The sequence below is a fragment of the Ammospiza nelsoni genome, chromosome 19, assembly GCF_027579445.1.
Source record: "Ammospiza nelsoni isolate bAmmNel1 chromosome 19, bAmmNel1.pri, whole genome shotgun sequence".
Lineage (NCBI taxonomy): Eukaryota > Metazoa > Chordata > Aves > Passeriformes > Passerellidae > Ammospiza > Ammospiza nelsoni.
The window spans coordinates 10952400-10968190 of NC_080651.1; the positions used below are offsets into that span (position 1 = coordinate 10952400).

The 15791-nt window shown below is 48.4% G+C and overlaps 1 protein-coding gene across 1 annotated transcript; it reads left to right on the forward strand.

The window, feature by feature from the left end:
- The first annotated feature begins 12684 nt into the window (after positions 1 to 12684).
- Positions 12685 to 15415, forward strand: LOC132082065 (gastrula zinc finger protein XlCGF9.1-like). The gene is made up of 2 exons (XM_059486116.1): positions 12685 to 12882; positions 15068 to 15415. The coding sequence occupies exons 1-2, from the start codon at positions 12685 to 12687 to the stop codon at positions 15413 to 15415; spliced, it is 546 nt and encodes a 181-aa protein (XP_059342099.1).
- Positions 15416 to 15791: the final 376 nt, after the last annotated feature.

The window sequence follows — 15791 nt, forward strand, 5'->3', positions numbered from 1 at the left end:
TCTATGATGTCACAGAAGCTTTATGATGTCACAACTCCCTCAGTGATGTCACAAAGCACTCTCTGTGATATCATACTGTTATGAGTAGAAAAGTTGCCCATTTTATTAAAAGGTTGCAGAGTTCCCAGGTTGCGCCAGTTGCTGCCAGGGTGGAGTTCTAACTGTTTGTTGTTGTAATCACCTGTTGTTAATAGTTTTTCATTAACTACCTGTTGTTGATGGTTGGGAATCCCCCTTTTTGTCGAGTGGCACCCTGCCACTTCCTGGATGATGGCACCCGGGACAGTGAGGAGGAGGGGACAACCAAGGATGGGACAATAATTTGATTGGCATGCAAATGACATCGGGGTTTGCAAGCAAATGAGGAAGCCCCTCACCAAACCTAGCCAAAAACCCCTAAAAACAACAAACCAACATGGAATTGAGGGATCAAAGTGATTTCTAGACGGGAAGAACAGAATCCAGTGTCTGCTAAGACCCTTTTTACCACTCACCCTAACCTAAAAACATGTTGGTTGCAAAGAGGACCTCGAATGTCAAACCAAAATACTGGGAATCACCTCGTGCTCTCGTGAGGAAGGAACCCCCAGCTCTGCCGGCAGACCAGTGGACAAACTGGAATCTACCTCCTCCTCTGTGCCACTTCTGGGGGCAGCGGCAGTGTGAGACCCATCGGATCACCCCACCTGAGCTGATTTTTAATAAAGACATTAAAAAGGAGAAAGATCTCTTGCCCTATTTATTTCGTTTATATTAAAAAACCAGTACATTTTTAGGAACGAAAAATATTATTGGTCATTGGTTCTAAGTAATGCAGTTCCTTTCATTCATTCGTTAATCTCCATTGGCTATTTATTTATTTCTCTTTTTGGTAACTAGTAATATTTGAGTCTTTTTGTCACCTTTTTTATCATCTTTTTCTCAGAAAGGGTCAAGGGGGGCATTTTGGGGTCCCTGGTGACATTTCTGGGGCACATTTGGGCAGTTCAGGGTCTGGAGAGGGAATTCAGAGACAGCTTGAGGATCTGAAGGACACTTGGGGGAGCCGGGTGGGCACTTGGAGGGGCACTCAGGGATTCCGAGGGAGAGTTTGGGGTCCGGGGCAGCACATGGAGATCCAGGGGGGCCCTTGGAGATCAGGGAGGGGAATTTGGGGCCCTTTGGGGTCCGGGTGGACCCTTGTGAGGCTCGAACAGGGCTCTCTGGGGTGCAAGGGGTGATGGGAGTTAAAAACGTGGGTGTAATACTGTTAAACGGGGCCGCGGAGCATCACGGGAGTTCGAGGCGCAGCTGCAATGGCTCTCGGTGGAGGCGCGGAGCATGATGGGAGATGAAGTCCTGGCTCCAAGAGCACTGGACACGCGCCACGAAACATGATGGGAGCCGTAGTCCTGGAAGTGGCTGGAACGCTTTGTTAGTGGGTCCGGGAAGGCTTTTGGGGGACACTGCTGCGTCCGAGTTGCGACTGGAGATCCTCGGGGGAACATAAACAGTTCGGGAACACTTGCGGGGAGCTCGGGCATCTTTAACCGGGCTCTTTAGGGTGCAGGGCACGGCAGGAGTTTTAGGCACAGGATTTTTCTGAGGGCCTCTGGGGCCCCGGGGTATGAGAGGACATGAATTCCCAGAAGTGGCTGTACCGGGCATCTGTGGGGTTGGGAGCACTCAGGGGTCCGGGCATGCTTTTGGGGGTCCCGAATGGGTGCTGAGGGGGCACTGAGAGATCCTGGAGGATCTGGGGGACACTTAAGGGACAGGTGGGGGATGATCCCGGGGTTCTGTGGAGCGCGGGGCATGGTGGGCGTTGTAGTCCAGCTTCAATGGGGCTCAATCAGGCCGCGGGGCATGACGGGAGTTGTAGGCAAAAAAAAGTCGTGCCAATATCAGGCACTGCTTGCGAGATCCTAAACCAGGTGCTGATTGGCTTTGGGCAGTGATGGGCAGAAACCTCGGCAAATGGGATGCGGCAGAGGCGGGAACATCCAATTCAACCTCTCCAGTCCCTCCCAGTACAGCCCAGTTCATCCCAAGTAGAACCCAGTTAAACCCCAGTGCCCCTCCAGTCCCTCCCAGTACACACCAGTATAACCCCAGTACAGACCAGTACAACCCCAGTACAGACCAACTGATCCCAAGTAAAACCCAGCGCAACCCCAGTGCCCCTCCAGTCCCTCCCAGTACAGCCCAGTCCCTCCCAATACACCTGTGCCCATTCCCAGTCCTTCCCAGTTCATCCCAGTGACATCCACAGGATGCCCCAGTGTCCCCAGTCTTCTCTGCAATGGCCCCAGTGTTACCAGTTGTGGTGGTTGGACAGGAAATGGGATTTCTGGGATGCTGGGGTCACTACCATCAGGCCAATGGATGCTCAGATTCTAGGACCGCCTCTGAGAAAAACATAGGGGTTAAAACCCAGAGCTGCACCCGCCCAGAGTCTCTTGGGACTCCCGTCGGGAGAGGCTTTGGATCTCTCCCCCTGTCCCAGCTGCCGGCTGGGCGGGGGGAGGGGAAAAGCCACGGGGCCATGAGGTAGGCCCAGCCCAAGGATGGAAGGGTGGAAGAGCACCAAGAGACATCGGGCAGCCATTCCCCCCTTGGAGAGAGAGAGGGAGAGCCAACGTCTGAATTCAATAGCGGCGCTGGCCCAGGAGGAGAAGCGGGGGGAGTGCGAGGGCAGCGTGGGAGTGCCGGAGCTCTGGGACAGGCAGAGACTGAAATTTTTAACCCTTTTTCTTGCATGATTGGGACCTTGCAAATGCTGATCCTCCTGGAGCTGAATAAGAAGAGAGATAAGAGATGAGATAAGAGGGAATGAGCCACGAGGGAAGTGCAGAAGACTCTTGAGTGGGGGAGAGATGATGGAGCGGCCTTTTGGCTGGACTTTTCTTGTGTGGACATAGACTGAACTAGTTTTTTCCTGTTACACAGAGACTGCATTTAGGGGGAGGCAGTGCCTCAGAACAGGGAAGGTTCAATGTGGGTACCCCTCGGCCCCAGGGGGTGAAAAATTGGGGAGGAGAGATGTCCTGAAGGAGAGAGTGTGCCTTTTATGGAGTGAGAGAAGGCATCCTTGAAAGACAACCGTAGAAGCAGCTCTGGTCCATGCACAGTGGTGAGAGCACTGGGCATGGAAGGAAAGGTGTCACGATGGCAAAGGACTTTCCGGGCGGTGCTGAGTGACATGGAAGCACACAAGGTTTCAACGTGTTTCCAGGGGAAGCCTATGGTTCAAGAAGGACTCCTCTCCTCTTCATGAACTGAAGATTGACTATTCTAAAGGGTGTTGCTGAACTGAGAGTTGGTGATTTTGGGGGAATGTAATGCATTGGGAAATTTGGTGGGGCGGAGGAGGAAAGTGCTTTTGTAAGGTTTTTCATTTTTTCTGTCATGTTTTTTTTTTTTTCTTTCTTATTTTCTTGTAATTTAGTTAATAAAGTTTTCTTTATTTCTAAGCAGGAGCCTGCTTTGCTTATTCCTGGTCACATCTCACAGCAGACACCAGGGAGAGGGTATTCTCATGGAGGTGCTGGCTTTGTGCCAGGGCTAAACCATGACACCTTCCTTGTGCTCCCAATCTAGATCCATCTTGGACACCTCTATCTTTGCAGCCTGATCTACCTGCTCATTGTTTTGGTGCTCCTCATTGGCTCTACTCTTGGGGACACGGGCATCTATCTTGCCCGATTGATAAATGACACAAAACTCGGATAAGTTTTGTGGGTGCTTTATTAAGGGCCTGGGGAGCTGGGGGACTCACGTCCCAAAGTCCGAGCCCCAAAATTCACGTATGGGTGCTTCCCTCTTATACATGCGATTCACAACAAAGTTTCTAAGAAACAGTTCTCCGTTCCCCTTGCCTGGTCACAGACCCCTTGTGATACATTCCTTGGTTCACAAACAGATCATTAATCCTCTGCTTATCTTATTTTAAGAGCATTGTATGCTGCCTCTAGACAGGTTAGCATTCTTACTTTCTTGCACTAGTTTAATTATTTATTAAATCTCTAAGACTACCTGCTAGGTAACACACAAAACCCAACACACACTTTTAACGCCTACAAAACTACTTTTTAACAAACCAGTTCACACGCAACTCACTATAATTAAATATTTTGCTAAATTTCATTTCTTTTCCAACATTTCCCCCCTTTTGAGCATCCTTCAGTCCTGCTGCAAGGATGCTCAATCAACAGTATTGACAGTAACATCTTCATAACGAGGTGGGGAGTGTTCTTCATTCTGCCGCCCACAGGTCATCGCCTTCAGCAACCGGAGAGATCGCCTCTTTTCCTTTTCGATCACACCTAAGAGGCATCTATATACAATCCATATAGTCACTAAAAATACTAAAAACATTAGTACATACTGTATAGCAGACGTAATCCAGCCAGACAGGTGAAGCCCCAAAGAATCAAATACTGCTCCTATCCAATTATGCTGTGTTTCCCTTTCAATTTCCTTGGTTTTGTTTCCACTTCTGCCAGTTGAGAAATATCTTTCTCAACTTCAAGTGTAACATTTGGAATGTGTACACAGCAATGATCTATTCTCCTACTCAGGTAAGATTCAGTACCGTGTTTCCTTGTTGTTTATCCTGATCCCAACCGACTCCTATCTTGCCTCGGCTTCTTTCAGCCCCCCGTTGCCATATTGCAATAACTTCACTGGCCTCAAATTTCTGGCTGTCAAAGATAACACAAGTTAATTGAACATCCATCCCTTCCATGACTGTAACCTTTGTTTCTTCAACCTGTACAAGAGTAGACCCTTGAATGGGTAATAGTCTCATGATCACTAGCAGTAATATAATTAAGAAGGCGGCTTTGCGCGGAAGATCATCCAGGTTGGAGACACTATCTGGGTTTCCCACTGGAACGGTGCCTTCTTTACCCTGGTGTAATGGATCCAAGCATCCATCCCCTGGACCTTCACCGCTGTGTAGGTCGTCATCATCACCTGGTGGGGTCCGCTCCATGATTCCCGTAGTGGATTCGTGATCCACTTCTTGACGTACACCTGGTCCCCAGGCTGGATGTCGTGGACAGAATTCTCCAGCGTGAGCGGTCTATTCCACTGTAACGTATTTCTTAAAGAATTCAAGATCTTATTAAGTGACATAACATACTCTGCAATCGCCTGGTCCCCACTCACATGTACCTCCCTTTTTAATACAGTTGCATGATATGGTTTGCCATATAATATCTCATATGGACTTACGCCTACCTTTTCCCTTGGTTTAATTCGAATCCTGAGTAGGGCCAAAGGCAAAGCTTGAGGCCAGTGCAGTTTAGCTTCCTGGCAAATCTTTTTGATTTGTCCTTTCAGGGTTTGATTCATCCTTTCCACCTGCCCACTAGACTGAGGTCTCCAGGGGGTATGCAAATTCCAGGTTATATCTAACATTCGTGCTAATTCCTGCACTACCCCGGCTATAAAATGCGGACCCCTATCTGATGACAATCCTAAAGGTACTCCAAATCTTGGTATTATTTCTTTTAACAAGGTTCTTACCACCTCCTTAGCCTGATTAGTTCTACATAGAAAAGCTTCCGGCCACCCTGAGAATGTACATACATACACTAACAAGTATCTGTATCCCTGTGCCCTAGGCAATTCGGAAAAATCAACTTGCCAGTAATCTCCTGGTTGTGGCCCGACTTGCAACTTTCCCATTTGTATTTGTCTCCTAACTACTGGATTATTTTTCAAACATACTGGGCACATTGCATTAACTCTTTTTGCCATTGTTAACATCTGATTAGAGATTATCTCATTCTTCAAAAATTTTACCAATACTTCTGCCCCCCAATGACATTTATTATGTTCTGATTCCAAAATAAATTTCATTATGCGGGTAGGTACCACTATTTGTCCCATTGGTGTAACGTACCACCCAAGTTGATTCTTCTGTGCCCCTAGCAAGTTTATTAGTTTTCCATCTTCTATTGAATATTTGGGCTCCTGATTCAGGTATGGGGTAGCCGGATTTGTTCTTACCGGTACCAATGCCATTTGAGTCCATACTTCCCGTGCCACTTGCCAAGCTGTAACATCAGCAAATCGGTTTCCTCTGTAAACACCTCCTTCCGCAGTCTGATGTCCTCTAACATGCATTACTGCAACTGCTTTGGGACTGTGTACCGCATCCAGTAGCTGTAGCACTTCTTCCCGGTGCTTGATGTTGGTTCCCTGTGAATTCAAAAGCCCCCTTTCCTTCCATAATGCCCCATGTACATGAACCACACCAAAGGCATATTTAGAATCTGTCCAGATATTAACACTTTTGTCCTTGCTCAAATACAGGGCTCTGGTGAGTCCAATCACCTCTGCCTTCTGGGCCGAAGTTCCAGGTAACAAAGCCTTTGCCTCTATTACCTGATCCAATGTTACCACTGCATACCCGGCATAGCGAGTCCCATTCTCGACAAAACTGGATCCATCAGTGTATAGTTCCCATTCAGGTTCTTCCAATGGTTCATCCTTTAGGTCAGGTCTGCTGGAATATACTTGTTCAATTACCTCTACACAATCATGCACCAGTCCCCCAGCTTCCTGGTCACTGCGTAAAAACTCTGCTGGATTAACATGATTAGTAGTCCTTATTTCAATATCATCCTGTTCTCTCAGGATGGCCTGGTATTGCAACATTCGACTGGATGATAGCCAGTGACCCCCCTTTTGCTCCAAAACGGCCATGACCATATGGGGAACAAACACTTTCATTTTTGCCCCCAAAGTCAATTTCCGGGCCTCTTGAATAAGAATTATTGTTGCCGCCACGGCTCGTAAACACGAAGGCCACCCGGAACTTACCGAATCCAGTTGTTTAGAGAAGTATCCCACTGGCCTCTTCCAGGATCCCACCTTCTGGGTGAGGACCCCCAATGCCAGTTTTTGCCTCTCATTCACGTACAACTGGAATTCCTTGGTCACGTCAGGGAGTCCTAGGGCTGGGGCCTCCTTTAGTGCCTGCTTCAATTCCTGGAAGGCCTTCCTTTGCTGTGTCGTCCACTCCAACCGATGCTGCTTCAAGGCCTCATATAGTGGCTTGGCTAGGAGACCGAAATTCATGATCCACAGTCGACACCATCCCACCATTCCTAGAAAAGATCTCAATTCCTGATGGTTACGAGGCAAAGGAATAGCACATATTGCCTCTATTCGGTTTACTCCCAAACGTCTCTGCCCTTGTGTGATCTCACAACCGAGGTAAATAACGCTATTTTTGACCAATTGAGCTTTTTCCTTAGAAACCCGATACCCTGCTTGGCCAAGGATGTTGAGTAATTTAATTGTTAATTCCACGCACATTTCCCTTTCCTTAGTAGCCAGAAAGATGTCTTCTACGTACTGCAGGACTACATACAAGGATGGGAATATTGTTACCTGGGTTATCTTCCATTCCTCCAGTTTCTTGGCCAGTTGGTTTCCAAAAATAGTAGGGGAGCATTTAAATCCCTGTGGGAGTCTTGTCCACATAAGCTGCTTCTTTCTCCCAAAATCAGGACTCTCCCACTCGAAGGCAAAATATTTCCTACTCTCTATTGCCAGTGGGATGCAGAAGAAGGCATCTTTAAGGTCAATCACTGAGAACCATTTAAACTCCTCTGATACAGATGTTAACAAAGTATAAGGATTAGCAACAACTGGATGTATGTCTTTCACTATTTCATTAATAGCCCTTAAGTCCTGTACCAAACGGTACTTACCATTAGGTTTCTTTACTGGAAAAATGGGAGTATTATACTCCGATTCACATTCCTGTAATATTCCTTGAGCCAAAAATTGTTTAATTAACGGGGCTACTCCCCTCCTTGCCTCAAGCTTCAAGGGGTATTGCTTTATCCTCACTGGTCGGGCCCCTTCCTTTAGTTCCACCTTTACTGGCTGTGCAGCTTTAGATTTTCCAGGGACCCCTGACTCCCATACCCAGGGTACTACAGCCTGCTCAATTTCTTCTGGAATAGGAGAGGCATCCACTTCCTTGATCACAAAAATGCCTGCTATTTGTTCCTCAGGTATTTCCAATTTCACCCTTCCCCCCTCAAATATTATTTTCACATTAAGTCGGGACAACAGGTCTCTGCCAAGAAGGGGTGTGGGGCAGTTTGGCATATACAAAAATTGGTGATCTAATTCCTTCCCCCCAAACCTAAGATTTAAAGGTTGTAAAAATGGTTGTTCCTCTAGCTTCCCTGTTGCCCCCACCACCTGTACCGTTGTGTCACTCAAAGGTCCCAATCATCTATTGAGTACAGAATATGTGGCTCCAGTATCTACCATAAATTCTTGATCCTTTCCATCTATCTCTAAAACTACCCCCAAATCCTGGTCTAGTCAGCTTTGATTCTGATAGTTTCCCAAAACTAGTGCTTGAGTCACCTCTGCTGGTCCTCCCGTGAATCCTCCCACAGGAGCATTCCCCATTGGACCTGTCCTTTATCCTATGTTTCCCAACCCCATACCTCCTCTAACCAGGCATTCATTTTTCCAGTGTCCCAATTGTCGGCAAAACGCACACTGGTTTGGATCCAACCTACCCACGTTAGGTGCAAACCCAAATCCTCCCCGACCTCTTGCCATCCCCCTCTGTCGACAATTAGCTGCTCCCCGACCTTGACCCCTGATGGGTCTTCCTCCTGCCTCTGTCTGTTGCATTACAGCCAGAATACTAGCTTGTTGTCTTTTTGCAGTTTCTTTTTCCCTGTTGTTGTATACCTTCCACGCTACCTCCAACATTTTATCCAAACTTCGAGTATCCTCCCCTTCCAGCTTTTGTAACTTTTTCCTAATATCCTCTTGCGATTGCCCCATAAACAACAATGCCAATTGGAGTTTTCCTGATTGATCCTCTACATCTAAATTAGTAAACTTCCGAGCCATGTCTTTTAATCGTTCCAAAAAGGCAGACGGAGACTCATTCTTGTCCTGCTTGACCGAATACAACTTAGACCAATTCATAGTCTTAGGTATTCCTGTCCTAATTCCTTCCACCAACAATTCCTGATATCGTTTTACAGCCCTTATTCCTCCTGTAGAGTTTGGATCCCACCTGGGTTCCTCACTAGGTACTAATTCGTCAACTGTTTCATTTAGTTGTCGCAACCGAATCTCCTCACGAGCCTTTTCTCTAGTGGCTCTAATAACCATTTCCTTTTCCGTGGAATCCATTATAGTATCTAATAATACCTGTAAATCATTCCAGTCTGGATTCTGAGTCTTTATTACCATTTTAACCACACTTGCCACCCTTTCAGGATCCTCCCGATAACTCCCTGCTGATTGCTTCCATATTACCAAATCCCCGGGGGAGAAAGGCACCTTTATAAGTATCCTTTCTCCCTGTGGTCCCACAGCTTCCCTTAACGGCGCAATTAACTGTGGCCCCTTCTTCCCCTTCCTTCCCTGGCGAGTCCGCCCTGCTAACGGAGTTCTTTTAACACTCTTATTCTTTTCACCATCATCACCATCACTATCACTCTCACTAGCTCCCATTTTTATAGCTATATCCGCAGGGGGAGCAGGGGGCACATTAGGAGCAACCGGAACCCTCGAGGGTGCTATACAATAGGACAAATCTTCCTCGATTGAAGGATACAAATTACGCTCCTTTCTTTCTTTACATCCCACACACTCCCTCTCATCATTCACTTCTAAAACCAAAATACCGCACTCCTTTTGCCATTCCTCTTTCCGGTATAAAACAAAAAACAAATCTAAATATGGTATTTCATCCCATTTCTCATTTCCCCTTAAAAATTACATCAAAGATTCCATTATCCCCAATTCCAGTGTACCATTCACCGGCCATCCCGCTTCCCCAATCTCATTTCAGGCCATCAATGATTACAATAATCTATCATTTTACTTTTATCCAATTCTTGATAATACCTCTCACTTTTCCATCGTTTCAATATACAACCTAATGGTGTATTTCCAGGTATTTTACCATTGGCTTGCACTAAGGTTTTAAAAGTTTTAAAAGACATCATATTACAGCCGTTAATTCCACCTTTAGTCCCAATAAACCAATATACCTTAAACCAATATACATTCTCGCCGTCCTTTCCTAAAAAAAAAAACAGGAGGCTAGTTCCGGTCCTGCGTACTTAAATGTCTTATGGCCAGAGCCTAGGCTTTTCATCAACCACCAAATCCAAATCCAATTATCACCTTTTTCCAATATAAAGCACCTTCGGGCTTACCTTAATGCAGTTTGTCCGACAGGCGCGGGGGTCAGGCACGACCGATGTCTCCCCGAGAAGTGCTCGGTGCCGGCTTGGAGTGGATCGAGACGCGAACCGCCCCGGCAACCCTCGGAGTCCTGCCGTGGTCGCCAGAAAGCTGTTGCCCGATTGATAAATGACACAAAACTCGGATAAGTTTCAAGTTTTGTGCGGTGCTTTATTAAGGGCCCGGGGAGCCGGTGGACTAGCGTCCCAAGTCCGAGCCCCCAATTTCACGTATAGGTGCTTCCCTTTTTATACATGCAATTCATAACAAGGTCTCCAAGAAACAGTTCCCCTTGCCTAGCCACAGACCCCTTGTAATACATTCCTTAGTTCACAAACAAAATCATAAATCTTCTGCTTATCTTATTCTAAGAGCATTGTATGCTGCCTCCAGACAGGTTAGCATTCTTACTTTCCTACACTAGTTTAAATATTTATTAAATCCCTAAGACTACCTGCTAGGTTGCACACAAAACCCAACACACACTTTCAACGGCTACAAAACTGCTTTTAACAAACCAATTCACACACAACTCACTATAATTAAACATTTTGCTAAATTTCATTTCTTTTCCAACACCATGAAATAGCTTCTATTGTCAGTTTATAAAATTTTGGGATTTGTTTGCGTTTTCATCACATGACTTGTGGAAAAAGCAAATATTCATCGAAATATTTTATGCAGAGTTAAGTTTGATTTCTGCAAAGTTTATTTTGTCCGGTGCCCAGAGGATGCTCTGTGCCTCTCACCCTGGGGGATGCTTGGGAGGGGCTGGGGAGGGTCCCTGTCCCTGTCACCCCAGGCCATTCCCCAGGGGGTGTCCCTGTCCCTCTCTCCCCAGGCCATTCCCCTGGGGGTCTCCATCATTCTCACCCCAGGGAATTCCTGGGGGGTCTCCCTCCCTCTCACTCCTGTGCCAGGGGGTGCTCGGGGCAGTCTCTGTCCCTCTCAGCCCAGGCGATGCTTGGGGGTCTCTGTCCCCGTGTCCTGAGGGATGCTTGGGGGGGTCTCCATCCCTCTGGCCTCAGGGAATGCCTGTGCAGGGCTGGGGGCCAGGGGCTCTGTGTCCCTCTCACAGCTGAGGGTGCTCAGGGCTGGGGGGGCTCTCCGACCTTCTCACCCCTGGGGAGGCTGGGGGGTCTCTGTCCCTCTCAGCCCTGCTGTGACCCCACCCAAACATCATCGGGGTCAGAGGGACAGAGACACCCCCAAACCCCCAGAAGGGCTGAACCTGGGATTTGGTTTGGGGCTGAGGATTTAGGAAGGGGCTGCAACTGGGGCTTGGGTTGGAGTTGGAGCTGAGATTTGGATTAGAGCTGGGATTGGGGTTAAGGCTAAAAGTGGGATTGGCTTTAAGGCTGGGATTGGGACTGGTCTGAGACTGGGATGAGATAAAATACAGAACTGTGAGGATGTCTAAATGTGGAATGAGATTGAGACCAGGATCTGGGTCAAGTTTGGGACTGAGCTCACCCAGAGTGAGACAGGGGGGATGTCTCTATGAGATAGTCTGGGGAAAAACCTGGTTTGGGAAAAACAAGGTGTGAATGCCTTCAGTCTGGGATTCCTCTTGCCCAAGTCCATCTCTAGAAGTCACCTGATGTCCCAAAATCAAGAATGAATAAAAAAAGTCTACCAGGAGTGTCCCATGTCCAGTTTCATCCCTCTCAGGTTCTGGTGGTCCCCCATCTCAGGGCTGCTGGGGATCCCCCCTTTCCAGGGTCCTGCTTTTGGATTTTGGGAGTTTTTGGAGTCCCAGGGTCCCCCTCTCCAGCCTCCCCTCAATCCAGCCACTTGGGGTTTCCCCTTCTTTCCACCACCCTGTCCTGGTTTAGGGCAAATTTGGTTGAAAACCTCCAAAAGGAGTTTCCTCTAGAATGCAGATTCAGCAGCCCAACCCTTGGCCAGTTTGGGAAAATATTTCCTCAGAGAATAGTTAAAAAACCCCTTTATTTAACAGGCAAAGCATTCACCAGCAAAAAAATTGAACAATATTAAGCAATACTACCTCCTGCTACTCCAAAAGAGATGAGAAATTCATAAAGTCTCCTTGGTCTGTAGCTCAGCTCACTCAGCCTCTTATCAGTCTCTTATCAGTCTCTTATCAGTCTGTTATCAGCCCCTCCAGCACTGGAAATGCCACGGCCCAGGCCCGGCCAGGTGGGCCAAAGGTGCATGCTGTCGGTGCTGTCTGGGTGTTCAGTCCAGAGCAGATTTAAACAGCTCCAAAAGAAAAAGAAAACCCACAGTCCAGGGAACTTCTCTGCCTCAGAGACCTAAAAACTAACTAAAAGCAAAGGAGAGCTCTGTCCTGCTGTCTCTCCATCCAGCAGATGGAATGTAGAGGAGTGAGTGCAGTTTCTGAAAACAAACTGCAGCTTCTTCCTCCTCCCCTTCACTCTCAGAACCAGCCTTAAAGGTGCAGAACTCATTTCTGTGCTAAATAGACCGATGGAGTATGAGCATCATGAAGCCACCCCAGGACACGCCCCTGTCAGGGTCAGGGGGTCCTGTCTCCGCCTCATCTCCGGGCTGTCGGGGGTCCCCCAGCTCCAGTATCGCCCCTTCCCCTCTCCCCACCCCGGGGGTCCCCCGTTCCACAGCCCCGGCTCTCACGGGGATCCCCAGAATCAATGTCCCGCCCCTTCGGTAACGGGCCATCCCTATTTGGAACCCCCGGGACCTTCCCGAGGGGTGATCACAGGTCCTCTGCCCCTGAAAAAGCTCCTCTTAGGGAGCCTGGAGATATCTGGGGCTCAAGAGATCTGCCAGCTCTGAACACTCTCCAAAAAAATCCTCCCAGAGACCCCTGGCCGGAGTTATTTGGAAATTTAGCAACTTGGGCTGGGCATCTTATAGGACTTTCAGCAGCCTTGTGTTCCTCACCGCAGTGTGAATGAACCTTGTCAGTCTCTCTGGTAACATTTGCTCCCTTTCCTCCAGTGATTTTAACAAACTGTTCCGGAAGGACAACAAAATATTTACTTTACCCTGGCCACCCACAATGGCCATTTTCCTCATCAGTTCTCCCATGAGTCGCTCAAAGGAAGCTGTGTCCATGTTTCCCAGAGTTCTTTCAGAAAGAACCACACAACCTCCTCAGTGGAGGGAACCATGCTGTACTCAAAGGCACTTGGGGTCAAAGAACAGTGCCTGAACTCACTGTGCCAAAATATTGTTGCAATATGGTTAAGAAAACTGGTAGAGAGATGCCTCTGCCCCAATTAAGGTGCTAACAAGACCAAATCCAAAGTAGATTTTATTAAACAGTAAATGTGAGGTAGAGAGAGAGATCGAAAAAAGATAAAAGGGGGGGAGAGAGAGGGAGTGACAGGGACAGAGACCACCCCTGGAGAAGGGCAAGTGTGACTTTGTCCCCTATGTGTGTGTTGCCATCCCATGGTGGGGGTTTTACACCTGAGCCAGTTTGGGTAAGGGGGGTGGTGTTCACCCCCTGAGCAGGGATTACGCCACTGTTTCAGGGTGCAATGTAAGATGTAACCAAATGCATGTTTTCAATCCCCATCTTCATCAACTGTTATGAACAGGTGGGGCAGTGTTCTTTATCTCTTCCATGACTCAGCCCTGATAACGCCCTCCAAGGGAGATCTCTTCTGTGAATGGGCCATTGAGTTTTACTGCAGGACTGATAAAATTCCATCATCCCATTGTGGGATGCTCCGCCCAGGGGGAGGAACCAAGCATTCCTACCTGGATATAAGCTGAGGTATGAAAGACCAGGAGCAGCTTGCCTACTGGATTCCCAGAGGACAAGAGCTCCATAACCACCACTGGACCTTCAGAGGAAGACCAGACCCTTCTGCAGGACCACTGCTTTGACAGAATCACGTTCATCACTGCAACAGACTGCAGCCACCATTTAATGGGACTGCTACCACCACCCTGACCAACAGGGTGTCAGGTTATATCCTGACTCTGTTAGTTTAAGGCAGTGTTTCTGTCTCATTGCCTTGGTCCTAATTTTCTTATTAAATTTTAATTCTGATTTAGACTTTCCCTCATGTTTGCTGTCAAACCAGTACAAAACTCAATGTGCTCATCCCTTGTTTTCCTCCCAAAACAAAATTTCTCAATCCCAAACCTTCACCTGATGGAGGAGAAAGCTGCGAGGAAGAGGAAGATGCCCTGGGACACCCAGGCAGGTGAGGAGGAAGTCAGTGCTCCTTTCCCCCTCTCTCCTGCTCCAGCTTCCAGCCCAGCACAGCCCCCGGCTGCAGGACAACCCTGGTGCCAATGCCATCCTTCCAGTGATGCACTGGGGGGATCCCCTTCCCTCTGGCACGGAGGCAAATCCCATCCTCTCTTTCTCCTTCCTTCCCCAGATAAGGAGCTGAGGATGGAGACCAGGGAGGAAAAATCTCCACATCAGAACCTTGTGAAAGAGGCCATTTTGAGCTACTCTAGTGCAGAGGAATCCAACATGGAGGAAATGCCACAGAGATCCCACAGGACGAGGGGCTCCAAAGCCAGCCCAGGATTCTCTGAGGAAGAAAGAACCACCCAGAGCCAGGAAGGGGGACAGAGCTTTAGGCAGAGCTCAGAGATGGTGGTTCATGAGCAGCTTCGTGATGGGGAGAAGCCCCACAAGTGCTTGCAGTGTGGGAAGAGCTTCAAACAGAGCAAGCACCTGGTCAGCCACCACATGATCCACACCAGGGATTGGGCCTACGAATGTGGGGAATGTGGGAAGGGCTTCAGCTACAAATCCACCCTCATGACCCACCAAGGCATCCACACTGGGGAGAGGCCCTGTGGGTGTCCCCAGTGTCAGAAGAGGTTTCACACCAGCTCCAGGCTCCTCCAGCACCCACAGATTCTCTCGGAGGAGAGGCCCTTCTGCTGTCCTGACTGTGGGAAGGGCTTCAACCACAGCTCCCACCTCATCAGGCACCAGCGCATCCACACAGGGGAGGGGCCCTACCAGTGCGCCACATGTGGGAAGAGGTTTCACATCAGCTCCCATCTCCTCCTGCATGAGCGGATTCACACAGATGAGAGGCCATTTTGCTGTCCAGACTGTGGGAAGGGCTTCAAGCACAACTTCACCCTCATGAGGCACCGGTGTATCCACCATGGGGAGAGGCCCTACGAGTGTCCCCAGTGTGGGAAGAGCTTCACCCAGAGCTCTCACTTGACAAGACACCAACAGAGCCACCAGTAAGGGAGGCCCTGCAAATGCCCCAGCTGCAGGAACAGCTTCATGCACTGCTCTATCTTCATCACCCATGGGAGAACCCACATTGAGAAGAGCCCTTGTGATCCATTTTCCCTGTGATCCATGCTGGGAAGACACCTGCCTGTCGTCCTGCCCCTGCCCTTGACATGATGTGGGATTGAAGAACATGAGGGTCTGGCCATGGGCCTGTCATTACATTCACTCCAACCTCAGGTTATTGCCAGGGGCAGGAAGGGGACTCTGTATGTCTCTTTCCCTGAGGAGAGGAGTGCCCTTTCCAGGCAGGGGGAAATTGTGGCCAGAGAGACCCAGTAAGTTGTGTTTTAGTTTTCCCTGTAAAGTTTTATTTATCCCTTCTCTT